The sequence below is a fragment of the Pseudonaja textilis genome, chromosome 1 (genome assembly GCF_049901715.1).
Source record: "Pseudonaja textilis isolate UNSWEBS1 chromosome 1, rPseTex1.2, whole genome shotgun sequence".
In the NCBI taxonomy this organism is placed as follows: Eukaryota; Metazoa; Chordata; class Lepidosauria; order Squamata; family Elapidae; genus Pseudonaja; species Pseudonaja textilis.
In genome coordinates, this window is record NC_141990.1 from 36,433,795 (window position 1) to 36,461,081 (window position 27,287).

Here is a 27,287-nt window from a genome sequence, read left to right on the forward strand (position 1 = left end):
TGATGTCCAGGATTTTAATCAGGTAGGATTTCAATGTGTATCACAGATTCTGATTAACTCACTCCTCTTCTACGCTCAAAGAAGGTTTAAAAATGTCACTTCCTGATTCATATGGAAATGATTTTTGTTTCAAAAGAAAGAACATCCCTGAATCTAGATTCAAGCTCTAGAACTCCTCGCATGCTGACCAAGTTGCTAATGTCAGCTCTAATACTCCTCTGGATAAAATCAGAAGCCACAAAAGGGAAGAGCTTAGAGAATATCCACATGGAAGTTTAAAGTCAGATAAAGCTATACAGGACAAAAATAATGATTTGGTAAACAGTATTAAAAACATGTCTTTGAGATGTGTGGGATCCAAAACTCTTGTCCAATCATAACACTAAAAATGCAGCATCCTGTTTTATATATGCAGTTAATAGACTAGATTTAGGAAACCAAAGATATTGAGATTTCCTTTTCTTCATATTTTAACATGGTAAGCTATAACCAATTCATTTCTAAATCTTGAAAACACCTCTTTGAAAAAAATGTTCAGAGCCATAGAAAGACCCAGCAGTGAACTAATTGATAGCTGTTTCAGATCTTAAACAAGGGCCCACAAAGTCATATGCTACCACCAAAGGAATTTTGTTTCTTCCAATACTGCTGTAGATAGCACCTGGGTAATCAGAGGGTTCAGTAGGATTATGTACAACAAATCTCCATGTCATCAGGTAATATAAAACACCTGCTGTTTCCATGTCTTCAGTGGGAAAACAAAAGTAAAATGTCAACAATTTTTTTTTTTTTTGAAGTAAAAGACAAACTGGTAACAGGCAAGCCAAGATGTTTGACAAAAAAAATATTCTCCAAGGAAGGAACCTTTTTTCTACTTACAGGTTTATTCAACTCAGCCTGTTGTGAGGCCTTGAATGGTTTTAAGTGGCAAAAGGAGAACTTGGCTTATGCTGGAAGGATGCTTGTTTCATGGAAAAATAAGGTTTTGTCCTATTTTGAAGCATCACGGTTACTGCAAGTCATGCAATTATCAAGTTGAGAATGTGCTGATTTTGAAAAAGGCTAATGATAGCTTGACCAATCACTGTTTTTCAAAATATGTACTGTATTTGAACTCCCAGAAAGATAAGAGGCTCTGAATCATCTTGTTATTGCAATCTGCTTTCCAGATCTTGAAATTCCTTCCATCTGTTGTCTCTAGAACATAAGAATAGCATTTTGGTTTGCCTTCCTTGAATATTGGCATAGGTCTCCAGAGAAGAAACTCTTTAAAATTTGGAAAAATTTCTGAACAAGATATGGTTAGTATGGTAATAAGTCCACTGCAGATTTCAAAGGTAAAACTTTGTCCAAGAAACCTATCGGTCCTGATTATCAATCCCTGTCAAATAATTTGGACAGTAGCACTGAGATGAACACATACTGATCAGCATATATAAGTATACAAACCATACCTTTTAAAAAATGAACCCCATATGTAGAAAATGGTACAATGCTATATTTTAATATTTATTGAGGTTGGACAAAAGTATGGTGTTTCCCAATTAGAAATTATTGTATTAAGAGGTTGTCCAAATTCACTGGTCTGCAAGGAAAAAGCCTTGGAAATTAGCTTAATTTTACCAGAATTGGGTCACTAATAAATGAAAATTAAGTCCTGAGTATTAATTGGCTCTGGTTTCTAAGATACAGTTTCAGGTCAAAATTGCATCAAAATAATTCATAATGACGAGGGGGATTCTCCATATTTTTTCTGCAAAATGTGATATAGCAATGAGAATGGTGCCACACTAATCAAAGTCAGTTTTTGCATGAAAAACTGACAAGCTCTAAGATCAGATTAAACTTCAAGATTCCATCTTTATTCGGTATCTAAAGTGCCCCTTTTGGCTTTTCTCTTGTGAACTGCAGCAGGATCATCCCTGGGGAGATAAAAAGAAAAATTTATACACTTCTTTGTGGCACCATTTTCATTGTTCTACCATACTTTGCCGAGAAGTTATGAGGCATCATGATCATTGGACACCTCCCACCCTTGCAGGCAAATATACTCACCTGTGTATATATCTTTATTGTGAAATATTTTGAAAACTTTAACCTGCTTTCTCATTCATATAATCAAAATACGTAAAATTAATACATTTTATCTCAGAGGCTGATAATTTCCCAAAATTTGTAGACCAGAGATATCAGAGATCATTCTTTCTCACCGTTAAGCTCAGGAGGAACTCATTTGGTTTCCTGAAGAAGCTAGAAAATTGAGAGGGAGGACTAAGTGTTGGAAGTGAGCCATCTTACAATAAATTCTGAGTAATTTCCTGTGATAATTAGTTGTGGAACACGCAGGTATTCTCACCCATTCAGGGAAGTTGATGCATGACTTATTCTATACAGAACTTGCAGTAGTATACACTAGTTTACCTTTTCACATGTAGAATAGTTCTTCAGTAAGTCCTTTTAACTATAAAGAATATTCAGCAAGTACCAAACTGTATCACACCTATTGCTCAAATGTTGATAATACTTTCAGCATCAAACCATTCTTCTGTGAGCAGCAAGGCCTGAGAGTTGATACAAAATAATGAAGAATTTGAACATAATCTATTATGCACCTCTGAGAACACATACATTTATTATTTGATTCCAAAATCTGATGTGTATCTACAGTGTAAGTTATCTCCCACATGAATAATTTAGAATCCTTTAATATTTTTACCTCCTTTGTGGAAAAAGCTATGGAAAGATTTGACCTGAGGCTGATGTCTTGGTTGATTCATCCCAAAATGATCTTGTTCTCTTGAGATCTGGGAACAGGTTTAACAGCTGAACAGATACATGAGAAGAAGCTCTTGAAGCATTTGAAATCCCAGGACAACTGGTAAGGCCTTTTCCTTGTCTTTGGTTTCCACTTAAATTTCCTCAAATAATGTATCATAGAATAACTTGTCTTGTTGAATGACCTCAAATGTACTGCAGCTTTAAATTGGAATCAATATTTTATTTCAGCCAGAAGTTTCTATACACTGTGCAAGTATACAATGGGGTGACAGCCAGTCTCATTGACTAAGTTTTCTTTTACCTTTTTCTGAGGATAAAGGTGACTATGAGGTCTCAGAGCAGCCTGGAAGTGGGAAGACTGCTAAGAGACCTTCAGCAAAGAAATCAATGTAGAAAGGGGTCTCCTTGAGCCCTGTTCTCTTATTTGAATGGTCATCAGCCAAGATTGTTTTTCCAGCCCTAGTGTTTTTATAAGTGATAGACAGTCAGTGACTGTGAAGGGAGCAAAGAAGTGAAGACAACAGTGGGATATCCATGACTGAGGAAACCTCCCCTCTTACAAGGAGCTGCAAAGAGCATGAATCAAGCCCAGATAGCCTTATTCATGTAATTCAACTGCAAAATTTGATATGATGATTGTCTGCCCAAATAAGGCTCTTTCTTCACTAATGGCTCAGTTCCCTGAAATGATATATGGAAACAAGATCCGTGCATGAACTACATGTTCCTTAGGTGTAGTCCACTGGGTCTGCAGTAGATTACTCCCTCAGAAATGGAGGGGAGCACTCATATGGAAGGACCTTCCCCTTGGGCCTTATATTGTACAAGTCTCACAGACCCTTCTGGAGTGATCTTCTGGGGCATCCAAGAATCAAGATAGACTAAATTCCTTTCATTCTGTTCTCCTCCTCTCACATACAGTACTAGATAGTAGAGCTGCTCTGGCCACCATAGTCAGGCAGAAGAGGAACAGAAGAAAGCTTTCTTCTCCAATAAGTGTATTAGGTGCAATTCAGAATACAATGGGGAGAACAACCCCAAGAATACTTTTCTGCACTGTGGAAAAACAGAATTAGATCTGTGCATACCCATTTACATAAAAAGTGTTGCTTTTGTTATTAATAGTGTGTTCTTACTTTAAAAGATACAGCATAATTCCCTTTCACCAAAAAATCTAAATGGTACAAGTATTAGAGCTAAAAGACATTTCTCTGCTCTATCCATTCATATTCAGTGTCAGAAATACTCTATGTATATTTAAATTGTGTACATACTAATTTTATGTCATTTTATTACATAAATAATACATATATACATTTTAAAAGGATTATTCCTCCCACAGCAGAAAAACCACACTGGCGTAAATGGATTTTCCTACAGAAAAGTGTATACACACACACACACACTCACAAAAAATGTCTGAATATTTTGGTGCATTTCCTTCCAATACTTTTGAATTAGCATGACTAAATGCATAGATAAAATGTTCTTTCTTTGTTGTAGCATTTCCAATATTTGTGATTGTATAATTTCTTTTGAACTTGGCAACCATTGATGAAGTACACCATACCAATTTTCCTCCAAATCATAGCTTAGAGTAAATGTTATTGATTTTTCCCCATAAACTTATTATTCTATTGTGATTATTTCTTTGAAATTTGCATCCACTTTATCATATAATTTTTAATTTGTTTTGCCTCCATGTCATATTTCAATAAGAATATATCCCCTAATAGAATGTCTTGATTATGTTAAAGTATTCTACATTCTGCCCTTTTTCTCAAGATCCCTCCTTTCTTGAGATCAGTTTTTATTTTTCCAGCAATCAACCATGGTGAATGTTTACCTTCACAGAACAGTTCTTACTATGGGTTTGGTCTGTTTTCCAAGTCTGAGTACAACATATTAGTATATGTGATTAAATCCTTCTTGCTGTAGTTGTCTTCAAAATTAAAGGCATCTGACAATTATGCTAATGGTGAAATTACCAGACATATCCTTATTTTTAGATGATTCTATATTTTTAACAAACTTTGCCTTATATGCTCTTTCACATACTTCTCTTGTTTCTTCACACCATAAATATCTATGAAATCTATTGACTAAATCAGTTCCTACTACAATTGTAAATCCTTAAATCTGCTGTTTAAGGATTTTATCTGTTCTGTTATCCACAATGAACAGCTCACTTGATAATTCAAATTCACCCCCTTCTTTTGAGTCTTGTAAAATTTGAATCTTACTTGTTTATATTCCCTGTATTTAGTATCTGCAGCAAGAATAAACATGTGTGAAATGAAATGTGCTGTTACAGTTTTATTCCAAAAAGAGTTACATGAAACAAAAATAACGTGGAACAGTTAAAATTAATCAGAATGCAAGCAATATAAATTAAAACTGATTTCCCAAATATTCAGTAATATACCTCAAGATTGAAAACAGTGATGAGTCCTCTTCCCAAATGTGTCAAATATGTCTAAATAATAAAATTTAAAAATAAGTTCAAAATAGCCCAAAGGGTAAGCTGATTGTATTAGTTATAGCTGTTTTCTCATAAAGCCAAGTGCAATCCATTCCACACTCCTTAAATAAATTCTAGCTCATCTGGTAGCACAAAAGAACATTTTGCTTTTCATGTTCATATTCATAAGACCTTGTTCTTCAGCTTTTATGAAAAACAAATGACTTTTTTTCCAATCTGACATATGTTCTTGTTGGAGATTCAAAAAAAACCCAATGGCAAAATATTACAAAGCAAAACAATTTTCACCAAAAGCCCAAAGGAAAGGAACAGTTCAAATTATTGCAGTGCTTCCCCTACATTAACAACTTTGGAAGGAAGCAACAGATTAGCCCTTTATTTTTGCCAGTAGCACTACCCTAAAAATATCTATGTTATATTCTAGTAAATAATTTCCCACACATGTACTTTTAAGTAGCAAAAGAACATATTGAAGTACTTACACTGTAAAAGGTTCAATTTACAGTAAAATCTCTAAGTTCACCACTGAATCCACCAATAAATATAGTTGGGCCTGCATTTTTTAGTGAAAGTTGGAAGATTAAACAAAATTATACAGACAGATTTTATGTATGTTTTATGATTCTAGACAACATCAAAAGTTGAAACATTTGGATGCTAACATGAAAATGATTTGTGATCAGCTGACTTTGAAGTCATATAAAATATGGTTATTTTCAATATAGTAGGTTCTTTGGGTTGAAAGGCAGAAGGTTGTTTAGGAATATACAAAAGTACAAGTACAATTTACTGCAGTTTGTTAACCCAAATATATTTTCCCACCAATTACATGGCAGTTGCAGTGCATAGTTGTATTACCTCAGGAAAAGGTAAGTCTGCCTTAGGGAGTTGCAAGCTATAACTTGTTCAGTTTGTTTCCCCACAAACTCTGAAACAGAACCAACTTATAGTATTGCCTTTATAATGTTATAGTTAATATATTAAATGTTTGGAAAGCAAACTGACAATTATGTACCTAAACTTTTTATATGACAATTTGAAAATTATATAATGAAATCCATTGCTTTACTGCATTTAAATTATCCTGCTTACATTAAAATAGTTCTCACAACCTCAAAAAGAATCCAAATTACTTGTCTCTTCTACTGTATGTCACAATCTCCACTCTTATTGGGATCTTCTCCCTCAAGTCTAATCCATTTCTTCTCAATTTCAACCTGTAGTATGAAAGCAAAAGAAATGGGATTAAGAAATGCTTATATTATTAGTGACATTCCTATCTAATTGTGTTTTAAGAAACAGTTGGTCTTTTTATTGAAATAAAATATAAATTGAACATTAAGAGAACACGGGATAAATATATAGAATAAAAGAAAACATGTTGCTGTGATACTGACTTAAGACCATTATCCCATTTCATTCAAAATATAAATAGTAGCATCCATCCAGTGTAACACCAGCAGAAATTTGCATGGTCCACTTCACTTGTTTTACACAATCAATAGATAGCCCATATTATAAATAAGTATAATAAAGTAAGTATTTAGGATAAAAATTAATGAGTTTTGAAAGCAGTCACAGAACAATATTACTAAATCTAAAACTTACAGAAAAATAAAAATGGGGTTTTCTGAGCTATAGACGGGTTGTGTTAGTTGAATGAGCCCACTGACACAATCTTTTCTGCCATGATATAGAGAGAACAAGTGTTTTGAGGCTTGTTCAGAAGAATAGACCTCTTTGCTTGCTATCGTCCTTTAGTAATTTAAAATTTAAAGGCACGAATAAAGCAAAACTTATATTAGTCTATGTGCATGATCATGCCAACTGGCTGTTTCATGCCATTCTATATGAATCTACAATGGTTACCACTATCTTGTTTAAAACATATTGTCTTGCCTCGGTCATGACCTGCAGTAAGCAGAGAGGCAAGTCTTAAATCATGACTTGTTTCACGTTTATTTATTTTTTGGCTGAAATAATAAAAAGTTGTGGGCAGATCATGTGATAAGCAGTTGCTCTGGTAGATGATATGGGAAGTTTTAAGACAGAGACAACCCCAGAAAGATTTGTGCAGCTGGAAAAATAAGGCAGTTGATTATAACAGGATGCACTGACAACTAAAGCTACATTTTACATGTTATCCAAATGCAAGCATTATGCTAGTGCTGGATAAGGTTCCACAGAATAGTAGTTACATCATCAGATGCAAGCCTTAGCAAAAGACATACAGTGAAATAAATTTAAATATGATTATGGTAATTGTGGGTTGACATTTGGTTAAGCAGGAGCAGAAAGACATTACCTGGCAATTATAACATGCTTTCTGAATCACATGTTTCTGAGGCTGTACATCCCTATCGATTCCCCATGATTTCACTTCAGTTCCTGAGGCACATGCGTCAGACACAACAAACTGCACCACAGCAAAAGGGCACCAGTCAGAAGGGATTTCTTGATCTGAGCCAAGTTCTAGTTTGAAAGACAAACTATGCAGATGATCTGGATCTTGGAAGGAAAGAAGGGGAAATATTATAGGAACAATCTACAAAGACAGCTAGCTTAGAGAACAATCAAGCTATTCAAGTTTTTGGAAGGACTGGGTAATGCAATGGGATAGTTAAGTAATTTGACAGGAAACAACAATAATAAAGGGCCACTAAATGGAAGTCCACAGGAATATTTGCTCCAGTCTTAAAATTGGATCCGTACCATTTTTAGCCAAAACATAATATAACACTAGCAAATAGAATTCAACTTTTTGGGGCAATCATAACAAACACAGAAGAGCCCAGCATACCAAATACTTGATATCAAAGTATGAACTACTACTTGCCATCTTACCAGAGGTGGTATTCAGCAGGTTCTGACCAGTTCTGGAGAACCGGTAGTAGAAATTTTGAGCAGTTCGGAAAATCAGCAAATACCACCTCTGACTGGAGATTTTACAGTTTCCATCCCCTGCCACTCCCGCTAAGCCATGCCCACAGAACCGGTAGTAAAAAATTTTGAATCCCACCACTGCATTAAGCTAAACATAAAACTATTAATTCTTTTGCATATATTGAAGACATACAGTAATGTAGCTATCTGATAATATTTCAAATTTATATAGCTACCTCAATATATATTTTCTAGAGGAACCTGTTATTCTATTCTATTCTATATTTTTGTTTTTCAAGGCTAATGTATATTTAGCCACTGTATTTAGAAATTATTCATGTAACTGCTATGGGGAGAAGTGTACTTGGATCGAACTCTTAAAATAGAATAGAATATAGAATAGAATTCTTTATTGGTCAAGTGTGGCTGGACGCACAAGGAATTTGTCTTGGTGCAAACATTCTCAGTATACATAAAAGATACATTCGTCAAGAATCAAAAGGTACAATACTTAATGATAGTCATAGGGTACAATAAGCAATCAAATCATACTAGGAAACAGTCAATATAGATCATAAGGATGCAAGCGACAAAGTTACAGTCATACAGTCACAAGTGGGAGGGGATGGGTGATAAGGAGTGATGAGAAGATTAACAGTAATAGTAGTGTAGACTTTGTAATAGTTGAACAGTGTTGAGGGAATTATTTGTTTAGCAGAGTGATATAAATACAGTAAAAGATTTCCCCAAAGGACAAATTCTAATGTAACTCTAGGGCCCTTTAAAAAGAAATGTATAAAACAAGTTTGTCAATCAACATTGGTGTTATTAAATATACAAAGTTGTGAACTGGCAGGTTTTATATTTTGCATAGGTGAATAGAATAGTTCAGAATTTGAGATTAAACAAGCAGAAGCAGTTATATACATTCAAAACATAGCCCTACTTGCACTAAAATGGTACCTACTATATATTGTCATACTAATAGTAATGAGAAACAATTTTAAGTTTTTTATTTTTAAAAAAAGTAATGGAAATATGCTAGCCAGAATGAAATAGGCATGGTCTTCCACTATATCATCTATTTTATTTACTGGACCATTAATTCTGCCACTAATATCTTATTTCTGTCGTATTAACAAACTACAGAAATAATTCAATTCAATTATCTTTCAACATTTATATAAACTAATTTTATAAAAATTATTTACTTGCGTTTTTATCTGGTAGTCTGTCAATTTTCCACACAATAGCTCTATAAGCACTTTCATACTTGGCTGTTCCAACTGAGACATGAATAATGGAGTCAGATTCAAGCTCATTTAAAGAGCCAAGGCAAGTTCTTCTGTTCATTTTTGCTTTCAGGGATCTCTGTCTTTGGAGGTTCATAGTCCAAAGAGTTTTGTTCCATTGTGAGGGAACAGGAAAGTGAACCATTATATTCTCACAGTGTTTTGTAGGGTATGAATATGCTGAAGACACGTTTATGAAAGCCTGCAGTTCAACATAAGCTCCTTGAACAACTAACAAGGCTTTGATAGAAAATGGAAGATCTGATCCATTATATTGTGTCCTATAACGCATTAGTTCTACTCTACAGCCATCTGGTGGTGTAAATTTAATTATTCTTGATTGCTCAAATTCTTGTTTCTTCACACATTGATGAAAGTGATAGTTGTTAATTTTGATCAATTTTTTCTTATTGTCTGACTCAAAATAATGTTCATTCCTCTTTTGAAGCTCCAAGTCATTTAGTGTCATAAAGCATTCAGAATTGCCATTCAAAAAATTTAATGAATAAATATGAGTTATGACAGCAGTTTCAGTTAATCTGTCTTCTGCTTTACTAATTGTCCCCCAAAAATTATCCACTATTTCCAAGATCATTTCTTGTTCTTCATAGTGTCTCTTTGATTTTGAAATAGCAGGAAGCTTCATTAACTCTTCCTCAACTATCATTAGGAAGTCAGTGAAGTCACCGTAATCAGTTGTTCCTAATTTCAGCATCTGTTCGATCTCTGCTTCATGAACCACTTCAGTTTTAGGGTACTTCTTCTTCTCTATATATGTCACATATTCAATTTTTACCGTATGAATTTTCCCAGAGATACTGCAGTTCTCTAACTTTGGTTCTGAAAGCCTGCAAAATGGATGCAGCTGGAATTCTTTGAAAGGTTTTTCAAGACCTTTTTCATAATACATTTGTAGGATTCCTCCTGGTAAAATTCTAAGGTAAATAGGACCCCACTGCCTTGATGACATCATATTTTTCTTTTCAGGAATCCTCAGCATGAAAGGCCAGCCATCTTTTCTCTGACTGCTAAAGAGACTGCTTGGAATAAATGAAGAAAGGCCATCTCTAGTGCATATACATGGAATGGGTCTCAAAGTTCTTTCATTGTTTGAAGTTTCTGTTTTCAAGTGTTCAAGCCTCTCACATATATAATTGAATGAACCCTGGTTTAAGCTTTTCTGATCTGGCCAGCTTTTCTTCCCTTTAAAAGAACAATCTCTTTCAAAATCTGACTCTTTTTCATGTATATGAAAGCTGGACAAAGACCCAGTAGATGAATCTTCTGACCAAAATGGATTGGAGAAAGCAGACTCACTTGAAACATTCTGAAAAAAGGCTTGAGAGTCTAAGGAATTTTCCAATTTCTTTGAGTTTTCCTGATGCATAACTTGTGCACCATGTATTGGTTTCAGAGTGGAGAACTCTGAAATGTGCACAGGCTGAGATATTCCAGTCAGTTTTTGAGAAGGTGGTTCAATCAGTGGGAGATGATTAACATTGGATGACAATTCTGGAATAGGACTAAGAAAATGAGTTCCCGATTTAAGAAAGCAAGGACTGACGGGATAGTCTCTGGTGGGTGTACAGAGTGGAGAATTACTGGGGGGATCAGGGCTATAGAAGTAATCACTTTTAGGAGATGAGAGAGAAGTACAGGTGATGGAGGACAATTGGTTTGAAAAATCTTGCATTTTAGGTAGTGTGAGTTTAAGCCCATTTGGTCTGCAAACGTTATCATTTTCTCTTGACCTCTGAGGAGACTGGGATTCATCTTCAAAAGTAACCCAGTTTGCAGTATTTGCAGTAAACATCTTGCTGTTGAAATCTGGAAAAACTGAGTAAAAGTTTCATTTGTAATTCATCTGTTAAAAAGAAAAAGGAAATAAATGAGTAAAAAAATACTGATATTTTTATTTCAATCTGTAATTTTCAGGTTCAGAGACGTGAATTATTAGAAATGAACACTTAATACCATCAGACAAAAAAATCCATAGTGTGTGTTTAAAAATACCTTTTATCAATAAATCCATTCAGTATGCAATTGCTAAAGACTGGATAAAGGAACTGGAGATCCCCATTTTATCTAAATTCTCTTAAACATCTACTTTTATAAACATTTAAAAAAGTTAAATCAATATTTTCAATATATCTCTGATTATGGCTTATTCAAAAGGAACAACAAAATCAGACTTAATTATCCTATTGCATTTGTATGGAAAAGAAACAGTAAATCATAATGGTTTTGGAGATGAATAGTGCTGCATTAAAAGTTACATTTTTCAATTATCCTAAACGTTTTATGTTCTGGGAAAAAGTAAGAATATACATTTGATAATATAATTTGATTTAAGATATTTTTTTAAAAAAAAAACATGAAAATTGAGAGCCAGACAACAGAATTGGTTTCTTGCAGCTCTTCTTACTGCTAAAAGAAAACATGTATGGCCCAATTATTCCAAGGATTGAAGACAGAGGTGGTATTCAGCAGGTTCTGACCAGTTCTGGAGAGCCGGCAGCGGAAATTTTGAGTAGTTCAGAGAACCGGCAAATACCACCTCTGACTGGCCCTGCCCTCATTTATTCTCTGCCTCCCTAGTCCCAGCTGATCAGCTGGGTCTTCTTTTGTTGCCCTGCACAGGAGAATGTAGCTGGAAAGCAGGTTAGTGGGGTGGGGAGGGAATGGAGATTTTATAGTATCCTTCCCATGCCACGCCCACCAAGCCACACCCACAGAACTGGTAGTAAAAAAAATTGAATCCCACCACTGATTGAAGATATGATGTTATTTGCCACTTATTAAAAGTTGCTTATAGACATGAATTATATATGGATTGTAAAAATACAGTATAGTTTATACACATATACATTTCCTAGAGAAGCTTATAAATATAAAAAGAAAAAATAATTATCTTCTTTATATTGGAATATTGCCTCAAGAAGGAAGCAAGACTTATAACAGTGATACAGCACTTGGTCATAAGAATGAAACAATGAAAATACAATAATATTTTACTTAGATGTAAATTAGCATGCCGCTGTTACAATTGTAAAAAATTCCTGATTTGAATAAGTCCAATAAACTCCAATTCGTTGATCTTTTGCACACACGTCTGAAAATATAGTTCATAAACATAATTACCATAACACTTGTTGTCAACTAATGCAAACTTTCCATTTTTTGAAGACTATAGAATTCAAATTTACAATAAGAGAAACAAATAAGTTGTGAAAATATTACTGAATATTTTAAACAGGATATAAATAGAAAAGGGTGCATGATAGCTCATATTCATATGTTTATTGTGAATATTTAAGTCCTGCTCCTCTGCATACTATTACTTTTAAGAATTCGCTCTAATTATGCACATAAGTGTAATCTTACTTTTTAATGGCTGAATATTCTATTAAACAGTTTCCAGTATACCAGTTTCTTGCTATTTTTAATTGCAGTACATTGTTATTTGTTTTCTGGTTTGCTGTAAATAAGTTTCTACTTTATGTAGATTGTAATAAAACATTTTGCTTTGTTTACTATGAAATTGATAATCTGAATTTTCATTTTATTTCAGCCATTAGCAAAGCAAAAGTATATTTGATAGGATGATTTTATCACAAGTCTCCAAACACAAACCAGGATAGTCCGTACTTCCACAAGACTTTAAATGCAAGAACTTCTTTGCTTCCTGCAAAGAATCCCACCTCTGAGGGCTGGCTTTTATCCCTTAAGGATGGGGCCATCAGCTTGCAGCCTAACTCCTGAGTTACCCATGCTGCTACAGCTATTCTTTCCTTCGAACAGCTCCTCCGGGTCCTCTGCATCAGTGCTGCCAGCCTCCACAAGCTCTGAAGGCAGCACTCCATTCTCTGATAGTCCTGGCCCATTCCTACATCACCCGAAGGCCCCTCATCTGAGTCCTCACTGTCTGAGACCTCAGCTGTCCGCATCTGCTGCCGGCAAACCACAACACTTACAACCATTCATTTAGTGTCCATTTGAAGTTACAACCACACTACAAAAAGTGACTTTTGGCCATTTTTCATACTTACAACTGTTGCCAACATCCTCAGGTTCTGCTGCTTGGTAACTGGTTCATACTTACGATGGTTGCAGTGTCCTGGGATCACATGATCACCTTTTGCGACCTTCTGACAAGCAAAGTCAATGGGGAAATCCATGTTCACTTAACCATATTACTAACTTAACAATGCGATAATTCATTTAACAAATGTTGTAAGAAAGGTCATAAAATGTGGTAAAACTCACAAATGTTTCAGAAACATAAACTTTGGGCTCAATTGTAGTCATAAGTCAAGGACTATCTGTACAATGGCTATCTAAACTGTATTCCCTATCTTTCAATTAGAAATATAGTACTTGTTATGTCCTTAAGACTAACCAAGGTTTCCAACCAGGTCCGTTCCTATTGCGGGGGCGTTTGCAGCTCCCATTGGCTGGCTCCCTTCGACAACCGGCTATAAAAGCCGGCTGCAAGGCTGAGCCAGCTGCTGTTCACTGAGCATGTCTGCTTGTTAGCTTGCAGACGCGACAGCCCTTTATTCTGTTGAATAAAGCCATTCCGTGTTAATGCTCTGGTCTAGCCTCTCATTATTCGATCTTTAACACTGGCGACGAAGGTGGGATCGGCTAACCAGAAGCATTCAATTGAGCTGAAAGTCACGATCGGCAACTGAACCGCAGCCGCGTAGCAGAGAGCTCGGTCAGTTCGCTAGTTGGTTAAGTGAAAGTGAAGCATCTGTAGCCGCTCGTGCAGGAAGCTACAGAGAGCGAAAGTCAGGCGCTGAAAGCTACAGCCGCCCCGCTCGGAAAAGAGCGTGAAAGCTACAGAGAGCGAAAGTCAGGCGCTGAAAGCTACAGCCGCCCCGCTCGGAAAAAGAGCGCGAAATTTGAATCTCTGTCAATTGCATCCACCAACGCTCTCCGGGAGCGCGAGATTCAAATTGCTGATAGTCACGGCATTACAGCAATAGCCTCTAATGCTCACAAGAGCATTAATTCAAGAGCTGAAGTCATTGAGCTTGGTGAGACGCTGTAGCCACAGCCGTCTACGCTCACGATAGCGCATATTGGGCCACGTATACCCAGAGAGAGAGATCAGTCTACCCAAGACTGAGGCACCATTATGAACACTAACCCAGCATTCCCGCCTTTTAAGCCGAACGAAGAGAAGTGGGACTCTTACAGAAACCGCTTCAATCACTATATTGATGCCATCGGTCTGGCTGATGCGGCGGAACACCGGATAAAATCATATTTCCTCAGCTACTGCGGGGCTGCAGTCTTCGATACCGCAACAGCCCTTTTTGCACCTCGAGAAATCAAGAGCGTTCCATGGGCAGAGCTGCTGGAAACACTTTCTAATCATTACTCCCCTAAGCCATCTCAGATAGCGAGGCGCTTCGCTTTTCGAATGAGGAAACAAGCTGAGGGGGAGTCCATCAATCAATACATGGCCGCCCTGAGGACAGCAGCTCTCCACTGTGAGTTCAAAAATTACTTAGATGACATGTTGCTTGACCAACTCGTCTGCGGGGTCAGGGATTTGAGACTCCAGAGGCGCTTGCTGGCCAGAAAAGACCTCAATCTCTCCCAAGCCGTTGAGGAAGCCTTAGCAGCAGAGCTAGCATTCCAGGCAGCCGCTGAGATCCAGGGCACCATACCCAAACCCAGTGCTACCACCGTTCACTCCGAGGAGGTGGTGAGTGAGGACGACCCTACCGAACACTCGGATGTTCACCGTCTCAAGCCATCGAGGCAGCCACAGGTAGGGGCAAGGCAGGATAACAGCAATGCACCCAAGCACATTCTTTTGTGCCTATCCTGCGGAGGTTCCCACTCACAGACAACTTGCAGGTTCAGAAACGCTACCTGCAACAACTGCCACAAGAAAGGCCATATCGCCAGGGCCTGTCAAGCAACACACAGCACTCCACAAAGGTCATCTTTTTATTCTCCTCCTAGGCCCCAAAGGCAAGTAGAAAGCTGTTACACTTGCTATCAAGCTAACCACACTTTTCATACCACTAATAAAATCACACTTTCTATCCATTTAGAAGGTAAACCTTGCCGCATGGAAGTGGACACGGGGTCAGCGCTCTCAATCATCTCGTGGGGCACGCTCAAGAAAATCCAACCCAGCCTATCAAAGAACCAACTTCAAAAGTGCCATCTCACCTTGAGGGATTACCAAGGGAAGAACATCCCAGTACTCGGAAAAGGCAAGTTTCTCGTTAAATTCAAAACCTTCAAAGGCCATTTGCCTTTAGTGGTTGTTGACGGTACCCTCCCTAGTCTTTTGGGGTTGGATTGGTTCCCCTATATCGGCCTTAGTATAATGGGTATCCATGCTGTCTCAGCTTCTGATATCGACTCCATATTTTCTGACTACGCTGATGTATTTAGCAGTGAATTAGGCTGTTACAATGGCACACCCATTTCCTTCTCTGTAGACCCCCAAGCAGTTCCCGTCCATTTAAAGCCACGGAGAGTACCCTTTGCTATACGCCCTAAGCTGGACGCGGAGCTAGACAAATTACTCAAGCAAGGGGTAATTGAACCCACGGATTTTGCTAAATGGGAGACCCCTATTGTCACACCTCTCAAAAAAGATGGCAGTCTAAGAATTTGTTCAGACTATAAGACCACAATTAACTGCTACCTACAGGTTAGCGCTTACCCAGTTCCGGTCATTCAGCACCTACTTCACACATTCGAACCTGGCACCATTTTCGCCAAATTGGATATGTCACAAGCATATCAGCAGTTCCCTGTTGACAGTCAAACAGCCGATCTACAAACTATCGTGACTCACAGGGGGGCATTCAGGTGCAAGCATCTCCAATTTGGCGTTAGTGTCGCCCCAGGTATCTTCCAGTCACTAATGGAACGAATTCTCCAGGGCCTCCCTGGCGTGGTACCGTATTTCGATGACATATTGGTCTCAGCCAGGGACAGACCCCAACTATTCCAAAGAGTCAGAGCGGTATTAGACAGGTTCAGGCAGCATGGCCTCAAACTAAAAAGGGAGAAGTGTGCCATTGCCACTAAGCAGGTGGCCTTTCTGGGGTATAGAATAGACGCCTCTGGCATCCACCCACTGGAATCGAAAGTCAAAGCTATACACGAGGCTCCCACTCCGTCTACAAAATCAGAGCTACAAGCCTTCTTGGGCTTATTAAATTTCTACACGTCATTCCTACCCCACAAAGCCACAGTAGCTGAACCCTTGCACAGACTTCTAGACAACAAGGCACCATGGCACTGGGGACCGAAAGAAGATTATGCTTTCAAAGCTGTCAAATCTCTGCTTACCTCTGACGCAGTCTTGATACAATTTGACCAACGCCTCCCTTTAGTCTTGGCCGCAGATGCATCCCCTTTTGGGATTGGAGCTGTCTTAAGCCACAGACTGCCCGAGGCACCAATCGCTTTCTTTTCCAGAACCTTTTCATCTACAGAGCGTAATTACAGTCAAATTGATAAGGAGGCCCTAGCCACAGTTGCTGCGGTAAAAAAATTTCACGAATTCCTTTTTGGCCACAATTTCGAACTCGTCACAGATCATAAACCACTTCTGGGACTTTTGTCCAGGGACAAACAAACCCCCCAAGTACTATCACCCAGGATGACGAGATGGACTTTGTTCCTGGCGGCATACTCCTACAAACTCGTCCACCGCCCGGGAAAAAATCTTAGCCATGCCGACGCCCTCAGCCGCTGCCCTCTGCCTGCGCCCATTGAGGACCCCGCCCCGGTCCATGCCATTTTCGACATTAGCAAACCCAACCTACCTGTCACTGCTAGCGACATCGCCTCTCACTCCAGGAAGGACAGAACAATCGCCCAGGTCCTGGACTGGGTAAGGAGGGGGTGGCTGGTCACTAACTTTGCAACCGAATTCACTCCTTTTAAGACTCGCCAACAGGAGCTTTCTAGTTTACAGGGTTGCCTGCTGTGGGGTACCAGAGTTGTCATCCCAACCACGCTGCGAACAGCCATCCTAAGAGCACTGCACGAGGGCCACCCGGGCATCGTCCGGATGAAAGCGTTGGCTCGTAGCTACGTCTGGTGGCCCAGCATGGACGACGAGATCGTCAAGTAGGTAAGCTCTTGTCGCCCCTGCCAGGAATCCAGACCATCACCGCCAATCACCACACCCACTAAGTGGGAAAGCGCCAACGCACCTTGGTCACAGCTGCATATTGACTTGGCCGGACCAATGCACGGCAAGACTTTCTTGGTGGTCGTGGATTCGTATTCAAAATGGATCGATGTGACCCTCCTACCCACGACCACCCAGGCGGTTGCCAAAGCCCTGACCCGTCTATTCGTGACACACGGCCTACCAGATACCCTGGTGTCGGACAATGGACCACAATTTGCGTCGGCAGAATTCAGCAGGTACGTCACCAACCTGGGTATCAGGCACATCCTCACGGCTCCTTTTCACCCTGCCAGCAACGGGCTGGCGGAGAGAGCCGTTAGGTCAACGAAAGAGGCGTTAGCCAGGTTCAACCAGGAAGACTGGCATTCGAGACTCTCCCGTTTCCTTCTAAGCCAACACACGACTCCCTGTACGGTCACAAACAAATCACCAGCAGAACTCCTAATGGGTAGACGCCTCAGAACTGTGTTAGACAGGCTACACCCCCACTACTGCCCTGATGCCCCCCTAGGTTCTGACAGTTTGGTCAGGGATTTTGTTTTGCAGGACCCAGTGTTCACCAGGAACTACACCGGAGATCCATTGTGGGTACCAGGGAAGATCATTGCCGTCACTGGTCCGAGATCTTATCGGGTCCAATTGGAAGACGGACGCGTTTGGCGCAGACACCTGGACCAGATAAGGCGGCGTCGCAGCATTCTCACCAACGCAGATTCAAGGACTCCGGTGAATCTCCAACCACCATCCCAGAACCCAAGCGGCGATCTTCAGAGAAACCTGTCGCCACCACCCGAACTGAGGGAGCGAGCAGCAGACCGAGTCTGCCCACCAGACTTCCCTTCACCGCCGACCAACGAAGCCTCCGGGTTGGGGGACAGAGACTTAGAGGCGATCCAACCCGATGGCAGAGACCTTGCACTGGAGCCCATCCGGTTTCCAGAACCTGACTGCCCAACAATCCCAGCCAGTCCAGGTTCCCCGAACTCTGTGCCACACTGTGACTCACCGGGGCCCCGTCGCTCTGGGCGCCAACACAGACCGCCAGCGTATCTGAAAGACTATACATGTTCGCATCTGGGGGGAAGGGGTGTTATGTCCTTAAGACTAACCAAGGTTTCCAACCAGGTCCGTTCCTATTGCGGGGGCGTTTGCAGCTCCCATTGGCTGGCTCCCTTCGACAACCGGCTATAAAAGCCGGCTGCAAGGCTGAGCCAGCTGCTGTTCACTGAGCATGTCTGCTTGTTAGCTTGCAGACGCGACAGCCCTTTATTCTGTTGAATAAAGCCATTCCGTGTTAATGCTCTGGTCTAGCCTCTCATTATTCGATCTTTAACAGTATTGGGGATTGAAGTTAGCCAATTGTATACGCAAATCTGATACAGATTTTTTTTAGCAACAGTTTGCTTTGTTCCAAACGCTCAAGATTCAGAGGAACAGAATTCTTTTCTGTTATTATATGAAAAAGACTGGACGTTTACATGCATGTATTAAGTAAGAATGAAATGCCAGTCAGCTTGGAATTTCCTGTTAGTCTGATTTACATTCCAAATATTACTTAAGTTCAACTTCTGCACTATGCAATGGCTGACAAACTATTTTTATTTTTTTTCCTTACCACAACTATTTATACAGAGAACTAATGCCATATTTTTCAAAAAAAATTGAAAAAAGACAAAAACATTTCTTAAAGTAGAAACATACCAGGAATCTCTTTGACTCAATTTCCCAAACAATGCACACATTTCCAGTTTTTCTCACTTTATAAATATTGTTATTCTCAAGTAACTGATTACCATCATTAGAGTGTCTTGATTTCAAATAACACTGTTTTTTACTTTAAAAGAAAATCCATCCATATACATTATTTGATATTTTTGTAACAACAGATATATTAATAAATCCTTCTGAAGAATAGAAATAGGTTAAAAAAATCAGGACCACAGAAGCCAAACAAGATGTGATATAGAATATTTTCTCCATCATTTTTAAACATAATGCTTGTAGAAATTGAATAAATAATTAGTTAAAAGCAATCACAGAGATCCTGAGATCCAAAAATCCATGGTACTAGAAGATGTGATTTAATTTTTTCAACTCAACTAATTCAATCCATAAACCATGCAGAGTTGCTGGAGATGGGCCAGCATATAAATTTAATAAATCCCTAATTTAAAGTAATTTTCTTGAAAATTTGTACAGTATGTAAGCATTATACATGTATAGCGTTAGTTAGGAAAAAACAATAGGAAGAGGTAGCCATGTTACTCCAGTATTGTTTAAATATAAATGAGGGCCCAACCTCAGTTTTAACAATACTAATTTAATGATGGCACTGCAATTAAATGGGTAATGTCTGAGATATTTAAACAAAGTTAGCAAATATTAAAAACCAAGTTAATGTTTTGAGGAGGAGAGTTTCAAAACCCAACAAAATTTTCCAAAACTTTATCCCTCTATTTATGAAGTTTATTTTTATTTCTTTATTCATTTTTATAGCCACACATTTCAACACAGTGACTTTGGGTAGCTAAAAATTATAAAAACAATTTAAACACATACAAAAAGAAATTAAATACAAAAAGCAGCCGAGATATAGAATCTCAGCTATAATAAGAACTGTAGAACGTATTAGACAAAATAAATAGAGGTAGTCCTCAACATATGACCACAATTGAGCCAAAAATTTATGTTGTTAAGTGAGAAATTTGTTAAGTGAGTTTGTTCCATTTTACAACATTTGTAAAATGAATCACAGCAGTTCTTAAATTTGTGACACAGTTGTTAGGTGAATTGGTTTCCCCATTGACTCTGCTTGTCAGAAGGGTGCAAAAGGAGATCACATGACTCCAGGATGCTGCAACAGTTATAAATATGAGTCAGTTATCAAGCATCCGAATGACCATAGGGATGCTGCAATGGTCATATGTGTGAAAAATGGTGAGTCACTTTTTTCAGCACCGTTGCAACTTTGAACAGTCACTAAATGAACTGTTGTAAATTGAGGACTACTTGCATAGTTGCATAATTGCTTAAATTGCACAATACTAGCAAATAGCTTGCGTTTTTTTTGGTGCCTAATTCAAACACTGAAATGGGGAAAAACAGAGGGTCCATAAATCCAGAGAACTTGCCTTAGATTTTATCCTCATTTCCAAAAGCATTTTCTTAATACGGTATACTATATTATATTTGTATAATAATGTGTGTGTGATTATATAATTATATAATTATATTAGTGTAATATAATATAAAATTACAAGCAAACATTTTATGAACATTTTCAAACTGACTTCAGAAGGGATCGTGTCACTTGTGATCATACTGCAAATCTCAATATCAAAAGAATATCTACATCTATTGAAGTCTGTTGGCTACAAGAAATCCTTTAATTTTGTCAGTCATGACAAGCTTTGGAGTGCACTAGAAGTGCTGGGAGTGCCAACATATCTGGTCAGGCTGATGCAGTCACTGTGCAAAAATCAGGAAGCCACTGTGTAAACACCATATGGTGACACTGACTAGCTCAAGATAAAGAGGTATGGAAAGGTTGCATGTTTTTTAGCTTTCTTATTTAACCTATATGCTGAAGTGGTCAAGAGGAAACTGAAGAATCAAAAAATGGATTAAGGACTGGAGGAAGAAACATCAGCAACAGTCGACCTGCTGATGACAAACTTTCCTCTCAGAAAACAAAGTAGGTCTGAAACATTTGATTATTTTTTTAAAAAAGCAAGAAAGCTGGCCTCTTTTTGAACATCAAGATCAAATTCATGACCACTGCAAGGAATGGAAATGTCAAAATAAAAATTAATGATAAAGAGATCAAATGTGTGCAAGAATTCATTTTCCTAGGATCATGCATTGATCAAGGCAATAAATGAAATCCATGTAAGGCATCCAGAAAGTATCTATGATATCAAATCAGCAATAAGCATAGATTTAGTAGGGAAAAGCAAGGACATGAGTCTGGCAACTAAATGCAGATTAGTGCACACTATTGTGTTCCCCATTAGTCTCCATAATTGCAAAAGCAGGACAATGAAAAAACTGGACAGGGGAAATGTTGATTTGTTCAAGTCGTGGTATTGAAGAAGATTCCTATGCATTCCTTGGACAGCAAAGATGACAAACAACCAAATACTAGAGCATATAAAGCCAGACATATTGCTAGAAGGGAGAATCACAAAATCCCGCCTTACTTATTTCATCCATATCATCCACTGAAAGTCACTAGAAAAGGCAGTTATGCCCAGAATGGTCAATGGTAAAAGGAAATAAGGCTATCAAAAAAAACATGCTGGTTAGACACCATCAAAGCCAACTGCTAGAGCAGAAAACAACTAAAAGAAACTGTACAAATTCAGAAAATGTGGAAAGAGTTGGTCCATAGAATCACTGACAATCAGATATGATTGAACAGATAGCATCATCATCATTATAATCTATAAACATTCTTGAGGATTATTTATGAAAATATATCTGCCTAGTTCTTGCCTCATCTACAACTTGTGAGAGCTACAGGAACCCATAAAAAGCAATGTATGAATAGTCATCGATTTATGACTGGTCACTTAGCAACTGTTTGAAATTATGGACCTACCTTGGGGCTACTTACAACACAGATTTAAAGTTCTAATGGTCACTCACCCCTATAGTCACATGGTTAAACATCAGATGCTTGGTAACACAATCATATTTATGGCTATTTGCAGCCTCCTACAGTCACATGACACTGAGCTTCTGACAAGGGCAAACTAATTGTGCCTGCCTCAAGCTGAAGAAGCTTCTTGGATGAGAAACGAAATGTCTTCAAAGAAAAAACAGAAAGTCCAATTGCCTCTTGAAAAAGGACCTTTGGGACAACCACGACCTGGATGACTGAGAATCTCCATAGACATTTAAGTGTGCCTGAATTTACCATCTTTTCAGAAACCAGACACTTCCCTTTTTCAAAATTACAATTTAAATGATATTTCCTACACACATTTCTCTAAAACTTTTAAAATGAAATATTAATGAATCTCAAGGGTAGTCCAAAACTCTTTTTTAGATATTACACGTCTATGCAGTTTACATTGGCAAAAGTTATATGAATTTGCTTTTTCTTGGCTCTTTTGTGGTTTTTGCCCAGATTCTTGCATAATAAGTACTGGGAAGAAAATATAAGTTGCCAGCCATCCCAAAGTTTTGCCAAGCACCACTTCAAGGCATGGTGGGATGAAAAACATCATGTATTTGTCAGATAGCAAAGCTATAATAAGCATTTGGGAAAAAGCTGCCACAAACATTGAAAAGCAGAAATAAATATCAGTACTGTAGTTCAAAAATCCAAGCAGTACCTAATAATAAAGCTGATTTAAAAACAAGGAAATTGGCAACTGAGTAGGAATGTTGAACCGCAGCAAAATACAGTCATATTTTCCAACCCTTCTGACTGTATTAACACAAGAAATCACGTCTGGCAATAGAAAATGCTGGCACTTTCAATTTCAGCAAATTGCAAAAAAAACCAAAAAACGTTCATGCCAAGTCTTTGTCCTTTCCTCATTAGTAAAACATTCTCCATTGTTATTGTATCAAGAATTAACTAATATTTAAGCTATCAAGCCTATTATAATGCATTTGAAGAACATAAAATTTCCAGAACCTCTTTTTTTCTGCAGCATAGCCACTATGTTCCTGCAAAACTTTGCAATGGCATCCATTACATTGTGGTTTGGTTATTTATTCCAGTTGAGAAGTTAGGCCCAAGATTTGTAACTTGATAATCAGAAATTGGCTTTGTGTATCCACAGAATTGTTTCTTCACCAGCCCAGCCCAACACTGTGTTACCATTTTCTGTGAGACAGAATAAAACTAAATTTAAAAGTTTGCATACTACAAGTTATAAAAGTCACATTTAGAAAAAAAAAATAAACCTAGGATATCATTCAATTCATAATGTAATCAAGAACAGTGCAAGATTTCAATTAAAATTGAATTGATTTACTCTAGTTGGATCTGCATTTGTTTCACTATAAGATTATTCATGGTATATTTAATGCTGCAACAAAACCTACTCCCACAAATGTCTTACCTTGTTCCACCAGCCCAGAATTCTTCAAAAGAAGTCCCTCCTATTATGGTTGATAAATGGAATGTACAGTGATAACATATTTCTAGCTATTAAATATTGGAGGGAACAGATTGTACCTCTTACATTTGAGGCAGGATGTAAATCTATTTTTGCAAAATTTTATTTCCCAATACATTTTATGTTGTTTTCTACTACTGTATTATTGGGTCCCCTTTCCCCTCCCCACAAAATAATTGTTTCTTATGAAATAGTCAGCTCTTTGCAACCTAATGAGTGTATTCTCTTTAATTACCCAGATTATTCCCCTTTCATCTAGATTAGAGATGGGGAATTAGGGCCCATTTATGACTTATGGACTTTAACTCCCAGAATCCTGAGCCAGCATGGTTCCCCATCTGATCTAAATCAAAAATACAACAAGCAAAGTTAAAAGATAAACTGAGAAAGAGGTTTTCCTCTTGAAATCCATCAGTATTTCAAATATCCTATCGACCTTTGAATCTATCAATGCCTAAAGGAATAAATTTTATTTGAAAGACTAGTGAGACAACTTTCTCAGAAACTACACACACACATCCACAAGCATCAAAGAAAGATAAAAGCAGAAAACAATAAGAACAGAAACCTGGCATCACAACCAATTCCCATCAATATAGCCAGTGGTAGGATTCAAATTTTTTTAACTACCAGTTCTGTGGGCATGGCTTGGTGGGCGTGGCATGGGAAGGATACTGTAAAATCTCCAGTCAGAGGTTGTATTTGCCGGTTCTCCGAACTACTCAAAATTTCCACTACTGGTTCTCCAGAACTGGTCAGAAGCTGCTGAATACCACCTCTGAATATAGCCAACACTAGCAACTTCAGGCACCAACTCACCCTGTCTGAGTACTTGGGGGAAGATCCAGGTTTTTATAGCTTTCTAGAAAATCAAGAGTGTGAGTGGATGCCAGATCATAAGGGGAAGAATTCCACAGAGCAAAGACTGCCAGGTCCCACTAGATGGCAAAAACTGTGGAATGGGACCTGGAGCATGACTGCTCCTTTTGAACTGGTGAGACAAGCAGATACCCTCAGGGAATTTTTCAAATAACCTGGCACCAGGTCATGTAGAACTTTAAAGACAATAAGCAGCAATACTGCAATTCTGAGCCAATTGCTAATTTCAAGGTGGTCTTCAATGGCAGCCCCATGGACAGCATGCTACAATAGTCAGCCAAGTGACGAAGGCATGAGTGACCATGAGCAAGTCCAGAAAAAGGGACAATTGGCGGGCAAGATGAATCTATGCAAAGACTACTCTTGCATGGTCCTTGACAAGTCATCATGTCTGTAGGAGATCTCCCAAATTGTCCAACCCTTCAAGTCCAGTATCGTTTCCCCATCTACAGTATAACATTACACATCAGCAAGCCATGAGAAGCCAAAAACAGGCTATTGCATCTTGCCAGGGTTGAGCCAGAGTCAATCCTTCCCCATCCAGACCTTCACAACTTCCAGGCACTGGGACGCACTGCAACAATATCAACTGCCCAGCCCACGGTGCAGATATATAAGTGCATATTATCACCATATAGCACTGATTCAGAAATTCTCTGCAGGGATGACATCTGGGCATTTCTGTACTAATTGATGAGGTTAGGAATCAGAAATATTTTTAAAGCTGTTTATCACAGAAGGATATTGGGGGTTTCTTTTTGCCTTTCCGAAGTGGTATATTCTGCAAATAAAGTACATTGCTACAGTTACCTATAACAGAAATAATGTGTCTCAGTGAACAGATCCTAAGCAAATCTCAAAGAAAAACAATTTGATTTTTTGAAGACATTCTTGGATTAGAAATATGTTTTGCTAATATTTTAAAAAAATTCCTAGATACCAGGTCAAATTATATTTAAATTCTTCAAAGTATCATCTTTTTAAACAAAAAAAATAGAAAACAAAAGGCACTCATTGTAAACATTCAGTATTTGATGTACAAGCATTTTTCTATTGAAAAAATAAAGACCAGGAATGCTGTATGCATTTTACAGAACTATATAAATTGTAGGCTGGTCCAGTTCCTTTTTGTGAATAGCTATATCCCCATGGCAGCCATTTTGTGAAAGCCATGCCCTTAGGGCAATTATTTTATGTTAGTGCCACTAAAACGTTTTCAGAATTTTCCATTACCTACGAGTTTAATAAATAGGATCAGGGTTTAATTTTTCATGTTCTAGTGGCATTGATAAATGTTAATTTTGGACCACAGGCATTTTATCTTTCTGGACTGAAGCATGGAAACAAAAATTCAGAAGGCAACAAGATGTCCTCCAGATGTTCTGGACTACACTTTTCAAACCCCAACTGACCAGAATGTCAGTCTTATGGAACTGTTCTTCAAAACACACATTGTGTAAACTGCTTCAGCTACAGTATTATCTTTTAGCTCTTAGGATGAAATTCTGCCAATATTAGGGCCACAGCAGAGTTGGTGAATAACTAAGAGTAGTACTGTTCTAGATTTTACTGAAAATAAGAATGTTCAGGAACTAGAAATTAGGAAAGGCAAGAAGTAAACAAGCTGGTCATTTACAGAGAAATAATTAGTTAAAGTTGCACTTATCTCTCCCATTACAAAGGGTCATATTTGACCGTTCTGGTTAACAGAGAGAATAAGATGTACATCCTGAAGCAAGAAGGATTTAAGTTACTATTTTCCAACTTCTCAGCTTTAAGATGCGTGGACTTCAACTCCCAGAATTCCCGCGGAAGCATGCTGGAAAACTCTTGACTTTAAGTTAACAGGCATTTTTCCAAAGGAATCCGGTGCGACCAAGCCCAGAGGAAAAGGCCACTTTGTAGCAGCACAGAGCAGTTTCTACGGAGTTAGCCTGGAGGACCCCTCCGCGCGTCCTCTTTGAAGTGGGCTTTGCTGGGCTGGTCCCGCGGTCCTTCAGCACGAACGTGGCTGCCGCAATTTCTGGATCAAGAGGCCACCAAGATCTCCGATACAGACGAAAAGGGGAAATATAATCCTGGGCTCAAAGCACAAGAAACAGGTTTCTCCTAATTTTCAACAAAACTTCCCCCCCAAAACCAACAACACTACCTTGAGGGAGCCCCGCCCTCGGGTTTGCCCAGTTAGTTGCCTCTTTCTCTCCCAATTCAGCTCGCCCATATAGACACACACACAAACGGGGCGTCCTGCGCCCCCTTCTTACCGGCCTGAGTGTTGAACCCTCTGAGCTCCGCAAATCGGGTGCCGGCCGGAAAGTGGGAGAACTTCTGCCGGCGAAAAGAAGGAAAAAGGAAGAGGAGGGAGAAATCAGAAGCTGCCTCCTCACCAGCTGGCCCGGTCCCAAGCTCCGACAACCCTCGGGCACCACAAGGGCTCCCGCGCCTGCCGACCTCCCCTCCGGCCAACCTGCCTTCGCCTGCCCGCGCTTCGCAACTGACGATCGAGCCTCGCTGCTCCCAGGCAAAGGCGAGCCTCCCGCGTTCCGCTAACTCCCGCGGGGCATCTTTAATCGACGTGGAGGGAGGCCAGCCTGGGCGAAGAGGAGGGTACCAGCTAAACCCCGCCTGGCATGTTTGGGTCTCCATTCCCTGCG

At 38.8% G+C, this 27,287-nt stretch overlaps 1 protein-coding gene across 11 annotated transcripts; it reads right to left on the reverse strand.

The window, feature by feature from the left end:
* STON1 (stonin 1) lies at nucleotides 1–27,287 on the reverse strand. Of its 11 annotated transcripts, XR_015743144.1 has the most exons (7): nucleotides 26,898–27,287; nucleotides 9,355–11,299; nucleotides 7,566–7,768; nucleotides 5,204–6,477; nucleotides 2,357–2,561; nucleotides 2,211–2,250; nucleotides 1,489–1,922 (listed from the first exon to the last, which is right to left on the reverse strand). XR_015743144.1 is itself a non-coding variant. In XM_026696005.2 (5 exons), exons 3-5 carry the CDS (start codon nucleotides 11,246–11,248, stop codon nucleotides 6,403–6,405), a joined length of 2,172 nt encoding a protein of 723 aa, XP_026551790.1. In that variant the 5' UTR covers nucleotides 11,249–11,299; nucleotides 26,898–26,961; nucleotides 27,101–27,287; the 3' UTR covers nucleotides 5,075–6,402. The 11 variants fall into 11 exon arrangements, 2 of the variants coding, with proteins under 2 accessions (XP_026551790.1, XP_087787095.1); XR_015743147.1 differs by lacking the exons at nucleotides 1,489–1,922; nucleotides 2,211–2,250 and adding an exon at nucleotides 1–1,197 and having other exon boundaries at nucleotides 2,422–2,561; XR_015743145.1 differs by lacking the exons at nucleotides 1,489–1,922; nucleotides 2,211–2,250 and adding an exon at nucleotides 1–1,197.